General features: G+C 56.2%; 3 protein-coding genes across 5 annotated transcripts; all 3 read left to right on the top strand.

Annotated features, from left to right (window-relative positions):
• The first annotated feature begins 205 nt into the window (after positions 1-205).
• SLC25A44 (solute carrier family 25 member 44) lies at positions 206-9,695 on the top strand. 2 transcript variants are annotated; one of them, XM_017808629.1, is made up of 5 exons: positions 206-307; positions 3,927-4,035; positions 4,358-5,085; positions 7,033-7,160; positions 7,477-9,695. In XM_017808629.1, exons 3-5 carry the CDS (start codon positions 4,464-4,466, stop codon positions 7,666-7,668), a joined length of 942 nt encoding a protein of 313 aa, XP_017664118.1. In that variant the 5' UTR covers positions 206-307; positions 3,927-4,035; positions 4,358-4,463; the 3' UTR covers positions 7,669-9,695. The 2 variants fall into 2 exon arrangements, with proteins under 2 accessions (XP_017664118.1, XP_017664119.1); XM_017808630.1 differs by having other exon boundaries at positions 7,083-7,160; positions 7,477-7,664.
• A 1,004-nt stretch (positions 9,696-10,699) lies between these two features.
• PMF1 (polyamine-modulated factor 1) lies at positions 10,700-14,134 on the top strand. The gene is made up of 5 exons (XM_017808388.1): positions 10,700-10,860; positions 10,949-11,054; positions 11,785-11,885; positions 12,511-12,706; positions 13,036-14,134. The coding sequence occupies exons 1-5, from the start codon at positions 10,700-10,702 to the stop codon at positions 13,087-13,089; spliced, it is 618 nt and encodes a 205-aa protein (XP_017663877.1). The 3' UTR covers positions 13,090-14,134.
• Positions 14,135-14,215: 81 nt separating this feature from the next.
• On the top strand, positions 14,216-16,001 carry BGLAP (bone gamma-carboxyglutamate protein). 2 transcript variants are annotated; one of them, XM_017808371.1, is made up of 4 exons: positions 14,216-15,208; positions 15,466-15,510; positions 15,594-15,660; positions 15,801-16,001. In XM_017808371.1, the coding sequence occupies exons 1-4, from the start codon at positions 15,148-15,150 to the stop codon at positions 15,928-15,930; spliced, it is 303 nt and encodes a 100-aa protein (XP_017663860.1). In that variant the 5' UTR covers positions 14,216-15,147; the 3' UTR covers positions 15,931-16,001. The 2 variants fall into 2 exon arrangements, with proteins under 2 accessions (XP_017663860.1, XP_017663859.1); XM_017808370.1 differs by having other exon boundaries at positions 15,798-16,001.
• Positions 16,002-20,312: the final 4,311 nt, after the last annotated feature.

Genomic DNA, 20,312 nt, shown 5'->3' with positions numbered 1-20,312 from the left:
CACAGGCCCCACGCGCAGCAGGCTGACAGGCGCTGACCCTTTAAGAGCAGTGAATTGGGCGCGGTCCCTTTAAGGCGCGCGCGTCCCCTCCCTGCGCACCCCTCCCACCTCCTGGGGCGGCGCCGCCATCTTTACTGCGGGCCCGGGACATGGTACTTCCGGCGCGGCCTCAGCCCTTGCCCAAGATGGCGGCGGCGCCCGGGCGCTGACGCCACCGGTGACTTCCGGCCGGAGGGCGGCCATGGGGCTGCGAGGCCGGAGCGGGCCGTGCTGGCGGTCGAGCGGGGGGTCCCGCCCGCTGCCGAAGGTGAGGGGGCGGTGGGGCCGGGCCTGCGGAGCCGGGGAGAGCCGTCTGACCGTGGTGGCTCTGCCCGGTGCGGGGCCGGCGTGGGTGGTGGCGGCGGCGGCGGCTGAGCGAGGCCCCGAGGGGGTGTGGGGGGGCTGTGGGGAGGGACGGCGGAGCTGCAGGTGGGGAACGGGGGGGCAGAGGGAGATCGGGGGGGCGCGGGTGGTGTGGGAGGGGACCGGGTACTGCGGGACCCCCTCGACTTTGGAGGAGCCCCGGGACAGGGGCTGGAACCCCCCGGGGCAGTGGCTGGACCCCCCCCGGGGCTGCGGGAGCGAAGCCGCCCCAGGGCCAGGCGGGGACACTCCCGGGACACGGGGCTGGGGACGAGTGTGGCCCGCGCAGTGACCTTGAGCGGGTCCCCAGGCCCAGCTCTGCTCCTATTCGCACGGCCGAGCTTTTGTAGACGAAGGACCAGCGCTGGGGCCTTCGCCCGGGGGGTAGGAGCGTGGGGGGGGACTCCTGAGTGCAGGGCTGGGGGTGCTGGAGAAGGAAGTGTCTGTGCCGCAGCGGTTACTGAGCGACAGCTGCTCCGGGAGGCTGCGAGTTCTGGGCGAGGCTGGGGCCAGCCGGATCCTTTCTTCCCCCCAGGTTTGTATCCAGCCCCCCCCCGCGGGGTTTATATCCACAGTTTCCCTCCCCTGGGGTTATATCCACAGTTTTCCCCCCTCGGTTTGTATCCAGAGCTCCCCCCGGGTTTGTATTCAGAACACTGCCCCCTCCTCGGCTTTGTCACTGCTCCCACCCCGGAGTGAATTTAAGAAGTGAACGCTTAAGGACTTTGCTAGGGGAGCTGCCAGCTGGGGCTGGTGTCATGGCACAGGGAAAGGGCTCCGGATTGGAGCCTCGCAGTGGGATTGTGGATCTCGTGCTTTCCCGCTTGGGAGCATCTCCACAGGCAACCCTGGTGAGCAGCTGGGGCTCGCTCCGGATGGTTCCCAGGGGGTGCTGAGGCATTAACATGCTGGGCAGGACACAGCCCTGGCCAAGGGACACAAAGGCCCTGTTTCTGTTTGCCAGGGAATCATCTTTAGCTTCAGCTGCAGCCAGAGCGGTTTTGGGGACTGGACTGACAGGGCAACGTTTAAAAGGACCTTAACTGGAGCATTGTGCTAAATTGAGTTCTGTGTTCAGGAGGCTGAGGCTGTGCCCAGACTAACCAGAGGGCAGGGGACAGCCTGCTGGGTATCCCCTGCTTGGATTTCCAGGCAGAAGTTCAAAAAATGCTGTTCTGTGCAGGGTGAGAAGGGACCAGTGAGGGGTAGTCTGGACTGTTCCAGAGGTGAAGTGCAGAATTGGCTGTGGGAGCTGGGAGGGAACCTGGTGCACTGGTGCTTTGGTTTGGAGAGCAGGTGAGTTCTTGGGAGAATTTACTTGAAAGATCATCCAAGAGTTGTTGAATGGATGTGACGGGATCCCTGGATCCCTGCCCTGAGCAAGGCCCTGGTCTAAATTTCTGTAAGAATTAAATGCTCTGAGAGAAACTTTCGTGTTGGCAGAACAAGAATTGTGGCTGTGCTGGTCATCCCTGGGGATGCCACCATGCCTTCCCTCTTCCACACAGGAGGGGCTTTTGGTGTCCATGGGCCCTAGGACTTTGTCTTTCTAATTCAGATCCCCAGTGAGAGGAGTTATTTGTAATGAGTCCAGAGAAAATGCAGCTATTTCCTCAAGGGGTTATGGCTGAAATTCTAAACCCAAAGCACCAGAGTACATGAAACTACATAAAAATCAAGGATACTTCATTATTATTATTTTGTTTTCCTTATTGCAGCAATGAGAATGTTTTTTGCCGGCAGTCCTTCACTTTCCCATGGGGAGCTTGTTTCTGTCCTTGGATGGCAGAGGAATTTGGAGTATGGACTAAACCCTCAGGCTTCACCAGGAAATTGCATTGACCAGACTTTATTTTTTTCTTTAATAAAATATTGAGTTAGTGAGACTAACTTAACTTACTTAACAAGAACCAAGTCCTGTTTTCATAGGTTCTGTTTGCAGATAATTCCTGGGCAGGAAGCTTTGTGAATTAATCATGGCACTCTTAGTGAACCCAGTAATGCTGTAATTGTAATTAAAGCAATCCTGACTTTGTTTTAGCCAGGCCATGGTGTTTGTTGTACCTTATCTGCCAAGGCAATTGCTTGTAAGGATGAAGAGTAGTTCTCTTTGTATTGGTAAAAGTGTTGGACCCGGTACCCTTAGGTATTTTTAACTGCCCTGTCTGTGGCAGCCTGTAATGCTGTTTGCTGCTGTTCAGCAAATATTTTCTTGGCAGACAGGCAACGAAATGGTCAGTTAATGGTACATCCACCCCTGCCCTGCTGTAATTTCATAACTGTAGTTTCTTCTCCGTGCCAGAGGAAAATAATTTCCAGTTGTTTTGTTACTGCCTTTTTAACCGAGGGGCTCTGGACCCTGTGAGCTCTCCACAGAGACTGCAGTGGGGAGACATTTCTCACAGAATCACGGACTGGTTTGAGTTTAAAGGAACCTTACACCTCATCTTATCCTACAGGACACCTTCCACTAGACCAGGTTGCTTCAAGTCCCATCCAGCATGGCCTTGGACACTCCCAGGGATGAGGCAGCCACAGCTTCTCTGGGTAACCTGTGCCAGGGCTTCACCACCCTCACAGGGAAGAATTTCTTCCCCATATCCCATGTAACCCTACCCTATGGCAGTGGGAAGCCATTCCTCCTTGTCCTGTCACCCAAGAGCTTGTCCAAAGTCCCTTTCCGCTTCTCTTGGAGCCCCTTTAGGCACTGTGTGGTGGTCACTGCCCCTCCCTTTGAGTTCTCACTTGGTCAATCTGCTTTTAGGTGTCAGGTTGTGGGCCCCTCATTCCAGTTCCCACTCCTTACTGCAGCTCTGCTCTCTGACAGCTCAGCTCGTGCCTGGGCACACAGGCAAAACCCCATTTGCCAGCACCTGGAATGTAAGCTGTGATCCAGCTGTAGTCAAGCCCTTCCGCAAAGTTTAGTGATCTGTTACTCCCTAACACCCCAAGGCACTTTTTCTGATGTGGAAAGAAAACCCTTGCAGGCAGCGAAACGATCACTGTCGTGTTGCGTGACTCTCTGAGCTGCCCTTCTCTTGCTGCCTGGCCCTGTGTGGGGGTTCCAGAGAATTAGGGCTTCCTGAGGGGAAGGGTCTGCTGGAGGAGGCTGAGCCAGCACCTCCCTCCTCCTCCCCCTGCCTCTGGCACTCTGAGCATGGCCAGTGGTGGAAGGGGGGGCAGTCTGGGGAGGGGGGGTTATCAGACCAGGAGCAGTGTTGGACGGGAGGATGAACTTTGCTCTGTAGCTGACAAGCAGCTCAACAGAGAGAGCCTAGGCTGTGATTTAACCCTTTCTTTTCAGGGTATTGGTCATCAACGTGGAGAGTCTACATGGCTCCTTGCATTGGCCTTGTTTTCCTGCTGTTGTTCCTCTTTTCACAACTTTCTCATCCCCCTTCCCTGGTTTGCATCATCCTCCAGCTTTAGGAAGATCAGAATGGAAATGCCCGAAGAAACGTGTCTGATTTGTGCAGGGAATCTGGGAACACAAACTGAAACTTATCGCTTCCTTCTTTGTACAGAGCCTGGAACTGAAATGATGTCCTGACAGCTGGGAGCATCACAGACCCGGAATGACTGGGGAGAAGCTGCTTTGGTTGGCAATCCGTGATCCTGTGTGTCCGTTGACAGGTGAGTGTGCTGCTAGAGTGGTGCTCATCCCCTGGCTCTCAACCTGCTTCCCAAAGCCTGGGAGCTTTGCTTTGCCACAGAGCAGTGTGGGCTGTGGTGGGAGCTGCTATGTGTGCGAGCTGCTGCTGGAGCCACATGAGAAGGTGTCACCACCAGCCACGTGGTAGGGTCCTGCCTCCCGAGGTTACAGTCCCTCTGCTCTGCTGGCACAGTGCTGTGTGAGGGCTCGTGTGCTTGAGGACAGTCAGCACAGTCTGAGGTGATGTGGGCAGCTGTAGCAAACGGGGGTTTCGTCCTCTACCCAAGGTGTCTCTCATTTCAGGTGCTGGCACTTCCTATCTGGTCAGTCAAGGCTGGAGGGCTAGGCCTGGATCTGCTCTTTACCTTTGAGGGAGATCTGGACCTCTCCTCCCCCACCCCGAGGAGCCATGGAGGACAAACGCAACATCCCTATCATTGAGTGGGAGCACCTGGACAAGAGGAAATTCTACGTGTTTGGGATTTGCATGACTATGATGATCCGGGTGAGCGTTTACCCCTTCACACTCATCCGGACGCGGCTGCAGGTTCAGAAGGGCAAGAGCCTCTACAACGGGACTTTCGATGCCTTTGTGAAAATCCTGCGGACAGAAGGGACGGCCGGGCTCTACCGTGGCTTTTTGGTGAACACCTTCACGCTGATCTCGGGGCAGTGCTATGTGACAACATACGAGCTCACTCGGAAGTACGTATCGCGCTACAACAACAACAACGCCGTGAAGTCGCTGGTGGCCGGCGGCTCAGCCTCCCTGGTGGCCCAGAGCATCACAGTGCCCATCGATGTTGTCTCCCAGCACCTCATGATGCAGAGGAAAGGGGAAAGCATGGGCAGGTTCAAGGTGCAGAGCCACGATGGTAAACGGCTTCTGGTCTTTGGTCAAACCAAGGACATCATTGTACAGATTTTCAAGGCCGATGGTTTTAGAGGCTTCTACAGAGGCTACGTGGCCTCGCTGCTCACTTATATTCCCAACAGTGCAGTCTGGTGGCCCTTCTACCACTTCTATGCTGGTAAGTGAAAGGAGGCTTGTAATGTATCTTATCCCAGGCAACCCAAAAGCCCCTCAGATCAACTCTGACACTCTGAATCCAGCATAATTTGCTTTCTCTCTCTTGGGGTGCGAGCAGAACCTGTCATGAAACAGAGAGAGCTATATCTGCTGTGAAGAAATTCTCCAGGTGTTGGGTGGAAGTTTAACAGAGCAGCAGTGTTTCAATGCAGAGATAAAGATGAGGGGTGTGAGCGCCAGATGACTTGAAGCTGGATAGCTCTAGGCAAGAGGGGCTTGATGTGTCTGCTTTAACTTTCTCTACCCCCAATCCCAAATAATGCTTCCTGCAAATGAGGAAGGCCCTCATTTGTTGTTGGGCAGAGTTTTGGAGCCACCGTGTAAGTATAATCCATCTTTCAGTTCACAGGGAATCAGGGATCTCAGAAGTGGCAAAAGGCCTTTGAGAGCCCCAAGTCTCATGGCAAAGGCAAACAACAGGCAGAGACAAAGGCGAAGTCTTCTGTGGGTTTGTGTCTGTCAGGTCTTGCTTCAGTTTGTGTAGCTTTAAAACCGGCACCAAGTCTTGTGATGAAAAACTGCACTTAGTAGAATGTTCTCTTTCTGTGGCTCAGCAATGGTACTCCTTAGGGTGTTCCCAAAGACTAAAGGTATTGGCCAGCTAAGGGTTATTTCCCCCTGTGATGATCCTTTAGATTTCTGCAGTGCAGCTTTGCTGCTGTGGTTTTTAGGCTTGTATTTACCTAATTTCTGCCCAAAAGTGATGGTAATGAGTAGCTTAGGTTCTGCTGTGCTGGGCTTAAAGTTTATCTTGGAGATCACCCGTTCTTCAAAATCCAGGTGTCTTGAACATCACATTTGCTTTCCAGAGTTATGGTAGCTACAGGGAGCTTTGGTTCCGCATCCCTGCTGCATTTAAAAGGCAGTGGCAGCTTGGGATGTTGGTCCAGTCTGAACTTTGTGGGGAGCACTCCCTTCGCTCTCCACATCAACAATTTATAAGACCAAAATCCACTATATTAATTATAAGATTGTCATGCCAAAAGACCTCAAAGGAGGGCAGTTGATATGGAGAGACTGGAGCTCTCTGCTGGCAGGTGTTTGCTCTTCCCTGGTCTTCTCAGTGGACATAAAGATGTTGGGAAGCGAAAGCCCCAGCTGTCAATGAGCCTCTGCTTTGGCTACATTTCCCAATCCTGTGTCCCTGGACGGAGCAGCACCAGGGGTCACTGAACTCTCCTTGGGCTCAAAGTGCACTGCTGGCCCCGATTCCAGTCGTCATTCCAGGTCAAAGAGCCGCTTCCTTCCCTCCTGTCAGACAGGCACAAGCCTCCACATTATCAAAAAATAACGGGGCTTTTGGACTGTCTTCTGTACAACTTCAGCAATACAAGTGTGAGAGATTCAAATCCCATTGGCCCAGCAGCAGGAGCAGAGTGAGGATATCTGGAATGAGCACTACATGGCGCTTTTCTCCTTAGGGTTTCACAGTGGAATACTAGGGATGTCTCCTGGACAGTGTGCTTGGTGGTGACAGCTTCCTGTGTGAATCTTTGCAGACACCTTCCAATAGAACCTTGTCTAAAGGCTTCCCCCACATTCTAAAGGGGATAGGTGTTTCCATACCCTGTTTTGGGAAGATGGAAGCTCATTCTGACTGGTTTGCCCCATAGGCCTGAGAGCCAGTGTGGGAGCTGATGGGACACTGTGGGACAGAGCACTGGGAATGTCCCATGGCTACCTGGGTGATGAGTCCTGCTCCCTGCACTGTGCTGGCTTTCTGATTGTTGTAGGAAGCAAGCACCGCTTGGAGATTCCATGGGAGGAGATGTCAGGCTGTAAATCAGGATTCTGCCCACTGCAAACCAGTTGGAATTAGGGAGTGGAGTTAAAGAACTGATAAGCAGCCACTGAAAGTCTGAAACTTTCCTCTCTCTCCTGTTCCCAGAGCAGCTTTCAAGCTTGACTCCTAAAGACTGTCCCCACCTCCTCCTGCAGGCAATATCGGGGCCGCTTGCAGCTGCAACAGCTTCCACACTCACCAACCCCATGGACGTGGTCAGGGCTCGGGTCCAGGTAAGAGCTCAGCCTGCCTGGCATGTCTGTGGGGTGGGGCTCGGCCTTGGCGCTCTGATCTCTGTGGTTTCAGGTGAGCTGCTCCTCTGCTCTCCCTGGGCCTTTCATCCTGGGTATCACCCGCTTAATTAGCTCTCAGTGATAGCAGGAGCATCCCAGGGAGTGGGGCTGGCAGGGCTGGCCTGGCCTGCTCTATGGGCTTTCCCTTTGGAAAGGTTGTTGGAGTGGCAGATCTGTAGTCTCCAGAGTCTTCAGTTGCAGCAGAGCCCCAGTGTGCAGTCTGGCAGCTCTGTGAATGTCTGTTCTGGCATTGCAGGTGGAAGGCAAGAGCTCCATCATCCTCACCTTCAAACAGCTCATTGCAGAGGAAGGTCCCTGGGGGCTGACTAAAGGCCTCTCCGCCCGCATCATCTCAGCCACTCCTTCCACCATCGTCATCGTAGTGGGGTACGAGACGCTGAAGAAGCTGAGCCTCCGCCCGGAGCTGGTGGACTCGAGGCACTGGTAGAGGCAGCTGGTGGGAGAGAACCTTTGTGAACCCTCTGAGCTCGGACTGTCACGGGGGAGAGCCCAGGAGGAGACGCAGCTGCTGTGCCTTTGTCTCTGGCTGGTGTCGCAGCACAAGGCAGACGCAGGAGCAACTGCACTTCACCTCTTTAGGTTTGAGTGTCATACAAGTCTCTGTTGCTGGTTTTGCTTAAAACCATCAAACTGCGACCTTTGGCAATGCTGTTTGCCTGGGACAGTCCATTCCAGGTGTGTGTGAACACATCCTGGCAGGTTATTAATTCCTTTTTTTTTTAATTAAAGACTTACTGGCTGAAGCAAAAAGCCAGTTTATTCTCTTTAAATTATTTTAATCTTTGCCAAACTTCTGAGGAGGGGAGTCCGACAGCCTGCAGCAGGGTCCTCCAGTGGGATGGCTTTGCTGGCAGTTATGCTGTGGAAAGGTGGAAGCAGAGAATAGACAAATGACTTCTCCAATTACCCACATTTATTTCAAGAAGGTGTGAGACAAGAGTAACCCGGAACCATTTCAGACCTGATTTCCTGCGTTTTGAATAGATCTGTACATACTTGTTTTGTATGTTCTTCGAAAATGTTCCCTGTCTCTCATCCTCCAAACAGCAGGCAGGCCAAAGACAAGTCAGGAGCTCAGCTGACTGTTTGGAATTAGCTGATGGCGGTTTTGACACCTAACCTGTGTTTTTAATCTGTTGATATTTAATTTTTTTTATTTTAGGGAAGCTTATTCTGATTTCTGGGGAACTGAGTGGTTGTCTGTGGCCTTGTTCGATGTGTCAGTCCTGCATGTTCAGGGTGGCTGTGGCCACTTCCCACCTTTAGTTAGTTTAAGCACAAAGAAATGCAGTTTGGAAGTGTCCGATTGTGGTGCTACCAGCAGCTGGATGAGAACTGAATGTGGTTTGAGCTACAACTGGATGCAAGGTGGGGAAGGAAAACCTTGTGCTGGCTTTTGATCCAGTTCAAACCTGACTGGTATGTTCATATTGAATAAGAAGTGATAGTTCACTAATACTTTGAGAGTTTAAATCCTGCTCATCCTGTTTGGGAAGGGCAAGGACAATGCTTTGCACACTTGCTGGATCAGAATCCTGAGCTATGGTCTGTATATTTTACCAGGTAAAAGCTTCTGGGGGATAAAACCAGAGGCTGCTCTTCGGGGAGGGTGAGGGAAGGGATTGTTTGACTGCACTGTGCTGCTCTGGGCGGTTGGGATTTGCCTCTCATGCTGCCAGCCCACACATGGCGCTCGTCCCAGTTCACCGTGTCCAGGAGGTGTGGAATCCACCTCTGGTCACAGACATGCACTGCCTCCATTCCTCTTGCTGCTGTGACCAGGAATTCTGGTCAAAGTGTTGATCTTGCTGACCTGTGGCTGCTGCTGGGCTCCTCTGGGCTGTCTCTTCCCCTGGGACTCATTGGGCGTGGCTCTGCCCTTCATCCTAACATCGTGGTTCCGCCCGGCAGGGACTAGACTTGCCACTGTGTCTGCTGGAGGTGGAACGAGTGCTGTGGTGGGAGACGCTTCTCTGCTGAAGGACAGAGTTCTAAGGTGCAGTGCTGTGATGGGGCTTTGGGTGAGTCATCAAAGGCCTCTTCATCCCACCTTTGTTTCCTGCAGTGCTCAGTAAGGCAGCAGGTGCCGGGACTGCAGGCAAAGCTATTGCAGCAGCACCTTCTGCACCTGCCCTGTTGCCTGTTTGGTGGTTAAAGGTTTACACTAGTCAGCTCTTGCTGTAATAGGAGATTCTGCTCTGAAAAACAGAACAGCATCACCCCAGCTCACAGGGAGGGACCCAAGGGGACGGTGTCCCTGCTCTCACACCACAGCGGGACTAACACCGATATTAACAGGAACAATGACAGTCGGACCCTGCCAAGGGCAGCGGGGCCAGTCCTGGTGTGTAGCGTGGAGGGGTGGTGGCACCAGCGTGGGGAGACACTCGTGAGCTTAATGTTTCTCCCATAACCAGCAAAGATCTTGACAACTAATAAACTTCTGAGACCCAAGTCTGAGTTTAAAAGTGTGTGAATGCTTGTGCCAGGGGAGACTCTGCTGCTTTCTGTTGTGTCACAGCTGTGCTTACTCGGATTTTGCCCTCTGCCTTTGGAGTAGGACTAGGAGGAACCTGACCTGCCTGAGAAAGTGGTGACAGTGGCTGCACAATGGAAAGAGAGGCCAGAGTACATGGAGCACCTGAAACATCAGCTCAGACCCCCCCTGATGACACAGGGTTGGTTCTGGTTGGCTCTTGCAAAGGGAAATGTCACTTTCTCTCTCTCTCTCTCTCTCTCTCTCTGGGCTGAACTTGGCTACTTCTCCCGCTGAATTCTTCAGGCTTGATCGTTTTAAATTAAAAGATTGAGTACCCAGGAGCAGGGAAAGAGGGTGTTTCCAGGGTGGTTGGGAGAGAGAGGAAGGATTTGCTGCTCTGGTTCAAGGCCCAGAGCTGAAAGGAGGTTGTAGCCAGGTGAGGGTCCATCTCTTCTCCCAGGCAACCAGCAGTAGGAGAGGAGGGCACAGCCTTAAGCTGTGCCAGGAGAGGTTTAGGTCGGATATTAGGAGGAAATTCTTTACAGAGAGTGACCAGACACTGCAATGGGCTGCCTAGGGAGGTGGTAGAGTCACTGTCCTTGGAGGTGTTTAAGAACAGACTGGATGTGGCACTCGGTTCCACAGTCTCGTTGACAAGGTGGTGTTAGGTCAAAGGTTGGACTTGATGAGGCCATTTCTAACCTAGCTGATTCTGTGATTCTGTGATTTTATTGGGGTGGTTTTGACACGTTTTGGGTATGAGCCGCTCGGGCCGGGCATGGGGAGGCACCGCCCACCGCCGGGCCCCGCCCACCGCCGGGCCCCGCCCACAGGCCAGAGGGCCCGCCCTCTGCCCCGGGCGCGCTCCCCTTCCCGCGCTGGCAGCCGGCGGGGGCGGGGCCCCGCGCCCCGACCAATGGGAGCGGCGGGGGCGGGGGCAGCAGCCAATAGGCGGCGGCGGCGGTGCGAGAGGGCGGCCATGGCGGCAGCGGGCGGCGATGGAGGCGCGGCGGCGGTGGCGGCAGCTGAGGGCGATGGCGATGGCGGCGCCGGCCTGGCCGTGCCCGCGGCCCCAGGCCGCGCCCACGTGTTCTCCACCGTGGTGGACACGTTCCTGGAGAAGCTAGTGACCGCCGGGAGGTGAGGCGGGAGCGGCGGACGGCCGGGAGGCGCCTGCCGGGACTCCGGCCCCGGCACTGCCCCTGACCCTGACCCCTCGCTCTTGCAGCTACCAGAGATTCGCCAGCTGCTACCGCTGCTTCTACAAGGTGCAGCCCCAGCTGACTAGGAGCATCTACGATCAGTTTATCTCTCAGCTGCAGTCGTCCATCAAGGTGAAGGGGGGAGCGGGCCCAGGGGGGCCGCGGAGGGGATTGGAGCCTCCAAAGGGACTTCAAACTCCCTGTGAAAAAAGCACTGAACGCGTCGGTTTTAAAGGAAGCAAATGCGTTTCTTGAATGGCAAAAGTAGAAAGCTGAGGCAGCTCCCCAAACTTCTCTGTCTTCCCCTGAAAGAGCTGTAGAATCATTAAGGTTAGAAAAGAGCCTGAAGACCATTAGGTCCAGCTGCTCCCCCAGCACTGCCAGGGCCATCACCCGTATCCCCATGTGCCACATCCATACGTCTGTTAAATCCCTCCAGGGATGGAGACTCAATCCCTGATGATTCCCAGGATGGAGCCCTCATCCAGGGCAAAGCTGGAGAGACTTTGGACAAAGGCTGGAAGTGCCAGGACAAGGGGGAATGGTTCCCACTGCCAGAGGGCAGGGTTAGATGGAATATTGGGAAGAAATCATTCCCTGTGAGCGTGGGGAGGCCCTGGCACAGGTTGCTCAGATAAGCTGTGGCTGCCCCATCCCTGGAAGTGTTCAAGGCCAGGTTGGATGGGCTTGGAGCAACCTGGGCTAGTGGAAGGTGTCCCTGCCCATGGCAGGGGGTGAAACTGGATGAGCTCTAAGATTCCTTCTGACCCAGACCATTCCCTGGTTCCATGCCCAACGAGGGCTCACAAGTGGACCCTGTGTTTGGGTCCTGCTGAATGCCTCTCATGTCCTTCCTTTGCAGGAGGAGATCCATGAGATAAAGAACGAAGGGAATCTGGAGGGGCTTTTTAACTCACTGGATAAGATCGTGGAGGAAGCGAAGGACCAGGAGGAACCGGCGTGGTACAGATGGGGAGCAGAGGGATCCATGTTCCTTCAGGGGCAATGTGGGGTTCCTGGGTGACATTTGGATGCTGCAGGGAGGGTCTGAAGCCTGCTGTATCTCCACAGCAACATCACTGGGCCTAAAACACCCAAAAATTAGTTAAATCTGTGCCTCTCTGGGTCAGAGATCCATCTCTGTGAGCTTCCTCAGCACAGGGAGGTCAGTGCCTCTGCGGAAAACGCAATTCTGGCTGGTCCGAAGGGCTGATAGGATGTTTTGGGCTCAGCTCCTGTCCAACAGCAGAGCTTCTCTGGGTCTCTGGCCCAATGCCTCGGCAGGTGCTGCAGATACCACCCTGGAAATGGGCCGGGGCTGTGAACCAGCAGCATCAGGGGGTTGTGTTTCTGTTGGGGAGGTGAATCACATCCTGCCTGCTCCAGGCCTCTGCTCCTGGTTGGGTCTGGGAAACTCCTCATTCCCTCCCAGGGGGTTCCCACTCTGGCTGTCCTTGACTCCTGGTGCCGGAGGAGCTGCGGAGCTACTCCAGTCTGGCAGCAGCTCGGGGTCAGATTGGGGGTGGGGGATGCACCGCTGGGTGGGATCGCTGCTCTCTGGCTGCTCCAGGTGCCGGTGTGTCCCCAGGCGCCCCAGTGGGATCCCAGAGGAGGATGTCCGAAGTGCCCTGGTGCCCTACAGGCTGAAGCACCGCTCCTACCTGCGCAAGGTGCTCAGGGAGAAGGAGGAGGAGAACAGGAAGGTGGCCGAGTCCGTGCTGGCAGGGCGGGACAAGATTGCAGAGCTGCAGCAGCTCATCCAGGCTCGCAAACAAGCGTGGCAGGTAAAAACAGATAAAACCCTTCTCCTCACAGCACCAGCCCAAGGGAGGCTCGATGGTGCCCAGCTGGTGAACGACATTTAAACCCTCCACTTCTCCAAGGCCTCCCCAGCAGCCAAGTCCTGCTGAAACTGGAGGCCTGGGCATTTTCTCTGGATGTCTCAGGTGCTTTTCCCTTTGCACTGAGTGGGATATGAGCTGTTCCCACCAGAGAGGAGGGGGTTGTGTTCTGTGTGTGCAGGGGACAGCAGTGTGTGTGATACACTCAGCCCTGAGCCTGGCAGGGTGGGGAGCCGCATCCTGCTGAGCTCTGCGTGTTGTTTCCCTTCCAGGCAATTGGTAAAGAGCAGCGAGAGCTCGTCACGACATTCCAGGAGCCCCAGTGAGGCCGTGGGGAGTCTGCCAGGTGGGATGTGCTCAGCCCCCCAAACTCAGAACTGCCCCATCAGGGACTGGAAAAGCTGGCACAATCTGATCAGATTTGGTGAAGAAACAAAAATACATTGGGATCTTTGGAAACAGATGGCATTTCCCTATTCCTTGCTCTGCTCGACAAGGAGGAGAGTCCCAAGAGTGTGTCTGTACGCTCGTCTGGTCCCTCCCTGCTGTGACAGCCCTGATTCCAGCTACTAAAGCCACATTTTGGGCCTTGTAGGTATTTTAGCTGCATGTTAGACAAAAAACAGTGCCTTGTGCCCCAAGCTGGGCTATGGCCAGGCCTGAGGAGCCTGGGAGCAGGAGCACATGCAGCCCAGGGCAGGTTCCAGCTGCCACAGCCTGTGAGGCAGCCGACGTTCTTGCCCGTGTTTGCCGGTTCGTTCAGTCTCCATGTGCTCACGGACGTGGCAGCAGCTGCTCCTCCAAGTCCCTCCTTGCCGTTTATTTTGTTTTCCCAAGTTATTCTCCAGCCCTGCTCCCCTTCCAGCAGCACGAGGGATCTGGGCATGTGCTGTTGGCATGCAGGGTTTGGAACGGCCTTGCCTCAGTTCCATGGGCTCATGGCACAGGGGGTTTAATGTTTCCCTCTGGAACCTCCTGGAACCAGACTGATTTTACCCATCCGGAGTTGTCTGTTATGGCCTCACTGGAAGTTTGCCTGACTGGGAAAGTGAGGGCTCCCGGGATCTGCCTGGTGAAGCCCCACAAACGACAAAGTGTCTTCAGCGTGGAGGAAAGGTCATCCCTTGAGGCTGGGCAGGGAATGAGGAAAGTCCCCCGAGGACGGAAGGGGCAGCCACTGAGGGCAGCAGGTTCCAGGTCACCTGTCTGGGACAGCCCCAGGGAGAGGCCGTGCCCTGGGACAAACCCAGAGCAGCAGCGGCCGCTCGCACCACGCCCTGGCCTCTTTGCAATTAGAGCCCTGGACGGAGCGGCTGCTGCAGTTTCCCCTCGCCGCGCTGGAATCTGAATAAATTGTGGCTGTTGTTCGTGGCTTGGCTCACTTGGCCCACTTACTCTATACTTTATGGGTTTGTCTGACAGGCTCTAGGGTCAGCATTTCTCTCCTTCTCCTCCTCCACCCCAAAGCCTCCAGTTCCGCTTTTCAAGACAGGGCTGGGATTTATAGGAAACAAAGCAGTCAGGATCCCAAATAGGAATCCCACCCAGCAGCCCCAAGGAATCTCACAGCTCAGAGCCCTCCTGGAGTTAAACAGGAGCAAACTGGGGGTGGGTGAGCACCCAGACACTGCTGGGGTCTGGGGGAGGAGTATGTGAAAGGATGGATAGATGTGAGAAGTTCTGCTGGTCCAGCTGTCCCACTCCCCTGCACAGGGCCAGAACCACTAATTTTGTTCTGGAAAAGCCCCGTTTGGGGGTTTTTAGAGATGCTGGACCTCTCTCAGGTCCTGCTTTTGAGACCAGCTGCTGCTCTGACCATGCAGCCTGTAGGATGTGGCATGGGGGAGCTGCATGAGACCAAGGGTACAGGCGCCTGCCTGCTCGCCCTCCTCCTGGGACACAGCACAACACTACCAGAAGAGGAGCATGTGCCAGTCCCCAAAAAATGGGCCAACAAGTCCCCACTGGCCCTGCACAGGGAGGAAAACCCCACAGGTTTTGTCAGGAAAGTGTACTGGTATGGCAGCAGCCTGCTGGGATCCAGCAGTGGGAAGGGGGACAGGGTAGTGGGGGACTGAGTTTCCCAGTGCCCCATTGCCTGTCCCAGGGGTCACAGGGTGCTGCCAGGCCGGCAGGGCTGGGCCCACCAGGAAATCCCCCTTGGCCTGGGGCCGTGTTTCCCTCCCTTTGTGGGCTCTGGCCAGGCACGAGGGGACCAAGTTCATCCCAAACCACAATTACCATCTGTTCCGGCAGCTCCGGCCACGGCGGATGTGCTGGAAATAACCCTGGTGGGGCTGTGGCCTCCCCTCGCTGGGGCTGCAGCACCCTATAAATCCACTCGGGGAGCCAGGGGTGCAGCAAGCCCAGTGCAGGGAGGCACCATGAAGCCCCTCGTGCTGCTGACCCTGCTGGCCCTGCTCACCCTCGGTGTCTGCCGCAGAGGTACCCGTGTGTCCGGGGATGATGGGGCTGGGGGTGGGCCGTGCCCCGGGAAAGGCTCTGGAGGGAGCGAAGGGACTGGGGAGAGATTTGCTGAGCCCTGGGGCTGCGGGGGTACGGGGCTGGAGCAGAGAGATGGGCTGCCCTTTGACAGGCTGGGGAGTCTCAGTGATGGGTCTGAGCCTCCAAAGGAGAGAAGTGAGGGCAGGAGCTTGCACGGGACCTTCCCGAGCCCACCCACTGCTCCTTGTCACCTCTAGCTGCCGATCGCTCTACCAGCGCCGACGACTCTCCCAGCTCTGAAGGTGAGTGACCACGGCCATGTTGCCCCCGCTGTCCCAGGGACGGGGGGGCACAACCCCCCTGACTCACTGCGCTGTCCCCTCAGCTTTCATCTCCAGGCGTGCCAGTGCCCAGGTGGTCCAGAGGCAGAAACGGAATTACGGCTATGGCAGGTAGTGCTCGATCCTGGGCCAGGGCTCACAGCCCCCGGGTGACACTGAGGGGGTCCCCGCTGGCTCCGCCCCTCTCCAGGAGCCTCCAGCCCCCATGGGACCCCCCAACACTCCCCTGAGTCCCCCGTCTGTCTCAGCAGCGTCTATGCAGCCCCGCCGGACCCGCTGGAGGCGAAGCGTGAGGTGTGCGAGCTCAACCCCGACTGTGACGAGCTGGCCGACCAGGTCGGTTTGCAGGAGGCGTATCGGCACTACTACGGCTTCGTGTAGCCCCCGCCGCCCTCTGGCCGAGCTGCGGGGCAGGGGCTGAGCTCTGAGCACCCCTCACCCCCCTCTTTACACCCTCTCTGTTAGCCCTGGAAAGAAATAAATGCATATTGTGGAGCCAGTTCCTTCCCGGGCTGGGGGGGTGGAGGGGTGGGAGGCTTCAGTGGACGTGCCCCATGTCCCCCCCACTCCACACGGCTGAGGACCTCTGCTCCCCTCCTTGTCCCCTCCCAGGCTCCACGGTGATGTCACCACACCTGGATCCTGTCCCTGGCAATGAGGAACCCAGTGCTGCACCACCATTATTCCAGTTTATTTTAAAGCTGCTTCTCCCAAGCGTGGGGTTATGGGGGACAGCAGGGCTTCTCTGTGCACCCCAGGGTCCTGCACCCTACCCAGCTATGGGGCTTCTGTCACAAACCACCCTAATTACTCATTAACCCTGACACACACACACACACACATGTGCACACACTGCTGAGTCCCCATGTAGGGTGATGTATCATCCCTGCCCCAAATTCATGGAATCACAGCTGGTTTGTATTGGAAGAGACCTGAAAGCTCATCTTGTTCCACCTCTCCCTGCCATGGGCAGGAGCACCTTCCACTATCCCAAGTTGCTCCAAGCCCCATCCAACCTGGCCTTGGACACTTCCAGGGATGGAGCAGCCACAGCTTCTCTGGGCAACCTGTGCCAGGGCCTCACCACCCACCTCCTGCACCCATCTCCCAGTTCACCTCCTGCCACAGCCCCTGGAGTCCTGTGGGACAAGACCACAGGCCCATGCTCAGCCAGGGCACTGGGGAGAACCCCATCAACCTCTGCTCCCACCACTTGCAGCCTCTGCCAGTCCTCCACACCTTTCCCTGAGCCCAAAACCCTCAGTTCTGCCTCCAGCCCTGTGCATGCAGCCCCTGGGGCTGATACCGAGCAGTGGCCATGCTGCAGCAAGACATGGACACACAGGCACAGTCACAGAGACACACAGACATGTTCCAGAGGCTTGGCACCTTGGCTTTGGGCCTAAGCAATGGGAACCACCAAGAGGACCCCACAGCTGAGAAGGAGGAAACCTCCAGCCCCAATTTCCTTACCCCAAACATACCAGGAGTAGCAGGAGAGGCCAGTGCAGACAAAGGAGTTCAAAGCAAAGTATCAGTGCCAAAAGCTGCTGACTCAGTGGTTCACCATCGTGGAGGCACTGTAGGCAAACATCGAGGGGCCTGAGGCTCCCTGCCCCATCTGCACCCCTGTGCCAGCCCCTCTTCACAGAGCTCCCCCAGGCTAGAGGGATCGAGGGCTCTGTGATTGCAGAAGCGGCAGATGTGGCGGGCGGGTGCTGACATGGAGCTGAAGGTGTGGGTGCAGCTGGAGAGGAAGGGGTAGAGGCAGAGCAGCAGGTAGATGAGCAGGGGCTGAGGGTGGGGCTCCTGGCAGAGCTCTAGGGAGGAGGAAAGCACCAGGAAGTGCCACAGGAAATACCTATGAGGGCAGAGAATGTTTTGGGGTGAGCTCCATCCCAGTTCCCTCTCCTGACCTCTGTCCCTGTCTTCCTCCTTGTCCCCATCTCCATCTACATCCCCTCTTCACCCCCAGCCCTCTTCCCAGCCCTGTCCCCATCTCCATGGCTGTCCCTTGCCCCCATTCCCATCTCCATCCTTTCGTCACTCCCGTCCTTGTCCCTGTCCCCATCCCATCTCCATCCTCATCCCTGTCACTATCCTGTATTCCCACACCCATCACCACTCCTATTCCCATCCTCATCTCCCTGTCCCATCCCCACCAGGTCAGCAGGAAGTGTGCCCAGATGCAACGGTCTCGTTCTTCATCTAGAAGGAGCTGAGGGCACAGCCATGGGCTGAGTTCTTGGAGTGCCGCTATCCTGACATGATCCCACTCTCCCAGAAGATCTGTGGGGACATTAGGGCTGGTCAGGGAACATCCCGAGGGGGTGGGGCAGCCCAGGATCTGCTGTGGGGTTATGAGTGGGGTTATGGTGGGTGGGGAAACTGAGGCAGGGTGGGCTGGGAGTAATCTCCCAGCTGGAGCAAGGCTGGGTGGGGAGTCCAGATGATTTCCCACCTCGAATGAGGGAACTGGGGAAAGAATCCTGGCAGCAGAGCCCCCTTCCCCCAGCCACACCTTGTGGACCCTGAAGATCTGAGGCAGCTTTACCAGCAGCATCCCGGGGCCACAGCGCTCAGGGCAGGAAGGGCTTGGGGCTCGGGGCTGCAGGAGCCAGGATGGACACGCCCTAGAAGGCTCCCGGCTTTTTTCCAGGGTTGTGCCCAGCAAAGTCCACTCTCTGACTCTTTCAGAGAGCCACGGGCTAGGCAAGATCAAGATCCCAGGCCCAGGATGGGGGGAGCATGGTGGGGCCATGAGTGGGTGCTGGCAGCTGTCAGGTGGGCTGCAGGAAAGAGCCAGATCCTGCCTCATCCCCGCAGAGGCTCCCAGCCCCGGGGATGTCCCGGGCAGACGCAGCCTTAGGGCAAGGCCACCATGGCAGAGATGAGCCCACTCAAATACCCTGGAGACAGGACCCCTCACCGTGCAGGGGGAGTTACCGCTGGTGTGCTGCGGGGCTTGGATGAGGGCACAGGAACGTCCATCGCTGGAGGGGCCATTGCAAAGTGGCTCCGGGCACCGGATCTTAAATTGCCACCGAACTGGGAGAGCTGGGGCAGGAGACAGAGCCGAGTGCAGGTCCATGCAGGGACTCTCATAAACACCCAGCTGGGTCCCATCAGAGGAGACCTGGGAGGGGAGAGGTGGAAAACTCAAAAGTCTGGGGAAACAAAACTGGCCTGGCAGCAGCAGGAGGGCTGGTGGCGGCTCTGGCTCAGTCCATGGGGGCAATGCCATTAGAGGCTCCGCACCACAGCTGGACGGAGCCACTGCTCGCTGGCGGAGGGCTGAGCTGAAACCAGGATCAGTGCCTTCCAAGTCCCCATCCTTGGGGATTTAGTGACCCCCGGAGGGCTTGTGTTGGGTGCTGGGCACAGCATGAGCAGCTCAAATCCACCCTGTGCCTGCCTGGGACTCAGTGGCCAGTCCACACCAGCAGGTCTCTGCTGCTCCAGCAGCCCGGCCAAGGGGAAGCCGTGAGTCCCCAGTAGTGTTGGCAGGAGGCCTGTTGGGTTTGGGGTCTCCATGCCAGCATGCAGACCCTGGTGCTGAACAGTCCCTCCAAAATAACCTGCATAAGCACAGTAAACCCAGACAGGGTTCAGGGCAGGGGAATGACACATCTTGCCAGGAGAAGGGGGAAGTGGAGGCACAGAGAGAGAGGGGAATGGGCTGTGAGTGAGGCTGGAGAGATGGCAGCTCCTGGGGTCCCTGAGGACTCGGCTCCCCGACGAGCAGGACCAGGAGTCCCAGCCCCTGACCAGTGTTGTGACCTTTTCCTGTTTCAATTTCATCCTCAGTCCATTCCCATGCAAAGGGCATGGGACAAACTCCCACCCATGGTACCCCTGCAGCAACACGCTGCCTGTAGGGACTGATGACGCTGCCTGTAGGGACTGATGACGAAGGCTCAGGGTTAGTTATGGGGCTAGCAGCACATCCACAGCCTATACAGGGCCAGGAATGCCAGTGGCCTCTTGGCACAGTCCTCCCGAGCTGGAAGAGATGTTCCCAGCCCCACTGGAGGAGATGGAGCCGGCAGTGACAGCCCCTTTGTGCCAGGGCAGTGTTGGGACACAGGGCACATCTCAGCCACAGCCCATTCCCTCACTGGGGACTGAAGCCGGATTTGCCTTTTCACAACCCCCCTCTCCGAGCTTCCCACCGCTGGCAGTCTCCAAAGAATGGGAGAGGGAGAGGGAATTATGCTGGTGCCTGGCTCGGTGCTTCCCACTAGTAGAGCAAATCAGGGAGCTCTGCTGGTGAGTCAGAATGAATACAGGGAAGGGAACATCGATTCATTTTCTTTTCCCCCTACAAAACATTCTCCAGCTTCCCGTCACAAGTGTGTGGTGGGACCCAGCCCCAACCACTGTGCCCAGTGCCTGGAATGGACACCGAAAAGTTACGTATTTTAAAAATTTACACTTTCCCCCTCCCCTGTTAAAACCAAGCTGCGAAGGCGCCCAGCGAGCCACAGCAGGTTCTTCTGCTGGGATTGGAGGTATTCCTGTGGCAGCAGCACGTGGAATCCTGGAAAGAGGGTGAACTCATCCCAAACTGCAGAGGCAGCAATGGAAATGCTATTTCCATCAGAAGGACAAGGAAGGATCCACCTGTATTTTTTTCCTGAAAAGCAGAAAGTTTGGTCAGCAAAGCACACATCTGAGGGCAGATTCTGAGACAGAGAATGCAGTCAACTCTGGGGCTGCACAGGAAAGGCAGGATGGTGTGGGAAGGACCACAGGATACGAGG

Source organism: Lepidothrix coronata, unplaced genomic scaffold, assembly GCF_001604755.1.
Source record: "Lepidothrix coronata isolate B3197 unplaced genomic scaffold, Lepidothrix_coronata-1.0 Scaffold23, whole genome shotgun sequence".
Classification (NCBI taxonomy): domain Eukaryota; kingdom Metazoa; phylum Chordata; class Aves; order Passeriformes; family Pipridae; genus Lepidothrix; species Lepidothrix coronata.
This window is presented reverse-complemented; position numbering and strand designations above follow the sequence as displayed.

Excerpts from the sequence above, each read along its gene's own strand:
- SLC25A44 (XM_017808629.1), top strand. The coding sequence starts at position 4,464 with ATGGAGGACAAACGCAACATCCCTATCATTGAGTGGGAGCACCTGGAC. Across the intron at positions 5,086-7,032 it reads CTTCTACCACTTCTATGCTG|AGCAGCTTTCAAGCTTGACT; the intron begins GTAAGTGAAAGG and ends TCCTGTTCCCAG. Across the intron at positions 7,161-7,476 it reads TGGTCAGGGCTCGGGTCCAG|GTGGAAGGCAAGAGCTCCAT; the intron begins GTAAGAGCTCAG and ends CTGGCATTGCAG.
- PMF1 (XM_017808388.1), top strand. The coding sequence starts at position 10,700 with ATGGCGGCAGCGGGCGGCGATGGAGGCGCGGCGGCGGTGGCGGCAGCT. Across the intron at positions 11,055-11,784 it reads AGCTGCAGTCGTCCATCAAG|GAGGAGATCCATGAGATAAA; the intron begins GTGAAGGGGGGA and ends CTTCCTTTGCAG. Across the intron at positions 12,707-13,035 it reads CTCGCAAACAAGCGTGGCAG|GCAATTGGTAAAGAGCAGCG; the intron begins GTAAAAACAGAT and ends TTTCCCTTCCAG.
- BGLAP (XM_017808370.1), top strand. The coding sequence starts at position 15,148 with ATGAAGCCCCTCGTGCTGCTGACCCTGCTGGCCCTGCTCACCCTCGGT. Across the intron at positions 15,511-15,593 it reads CGACTCTCCCAGCTCTGAAG|CTTTCATCTCCAGGCGTGCC; the intron begins GTGAGTGACCAC and ends CTGTCCCCTCAG. Across the intron at positions 15,661-15,797 it reads CGGAATTACGGCTATGGCAG|CAGCGTCTATGCAGCCCCGC; the intron begins GTAGTGCTCGAT and ends CGTCTGTCTCAG.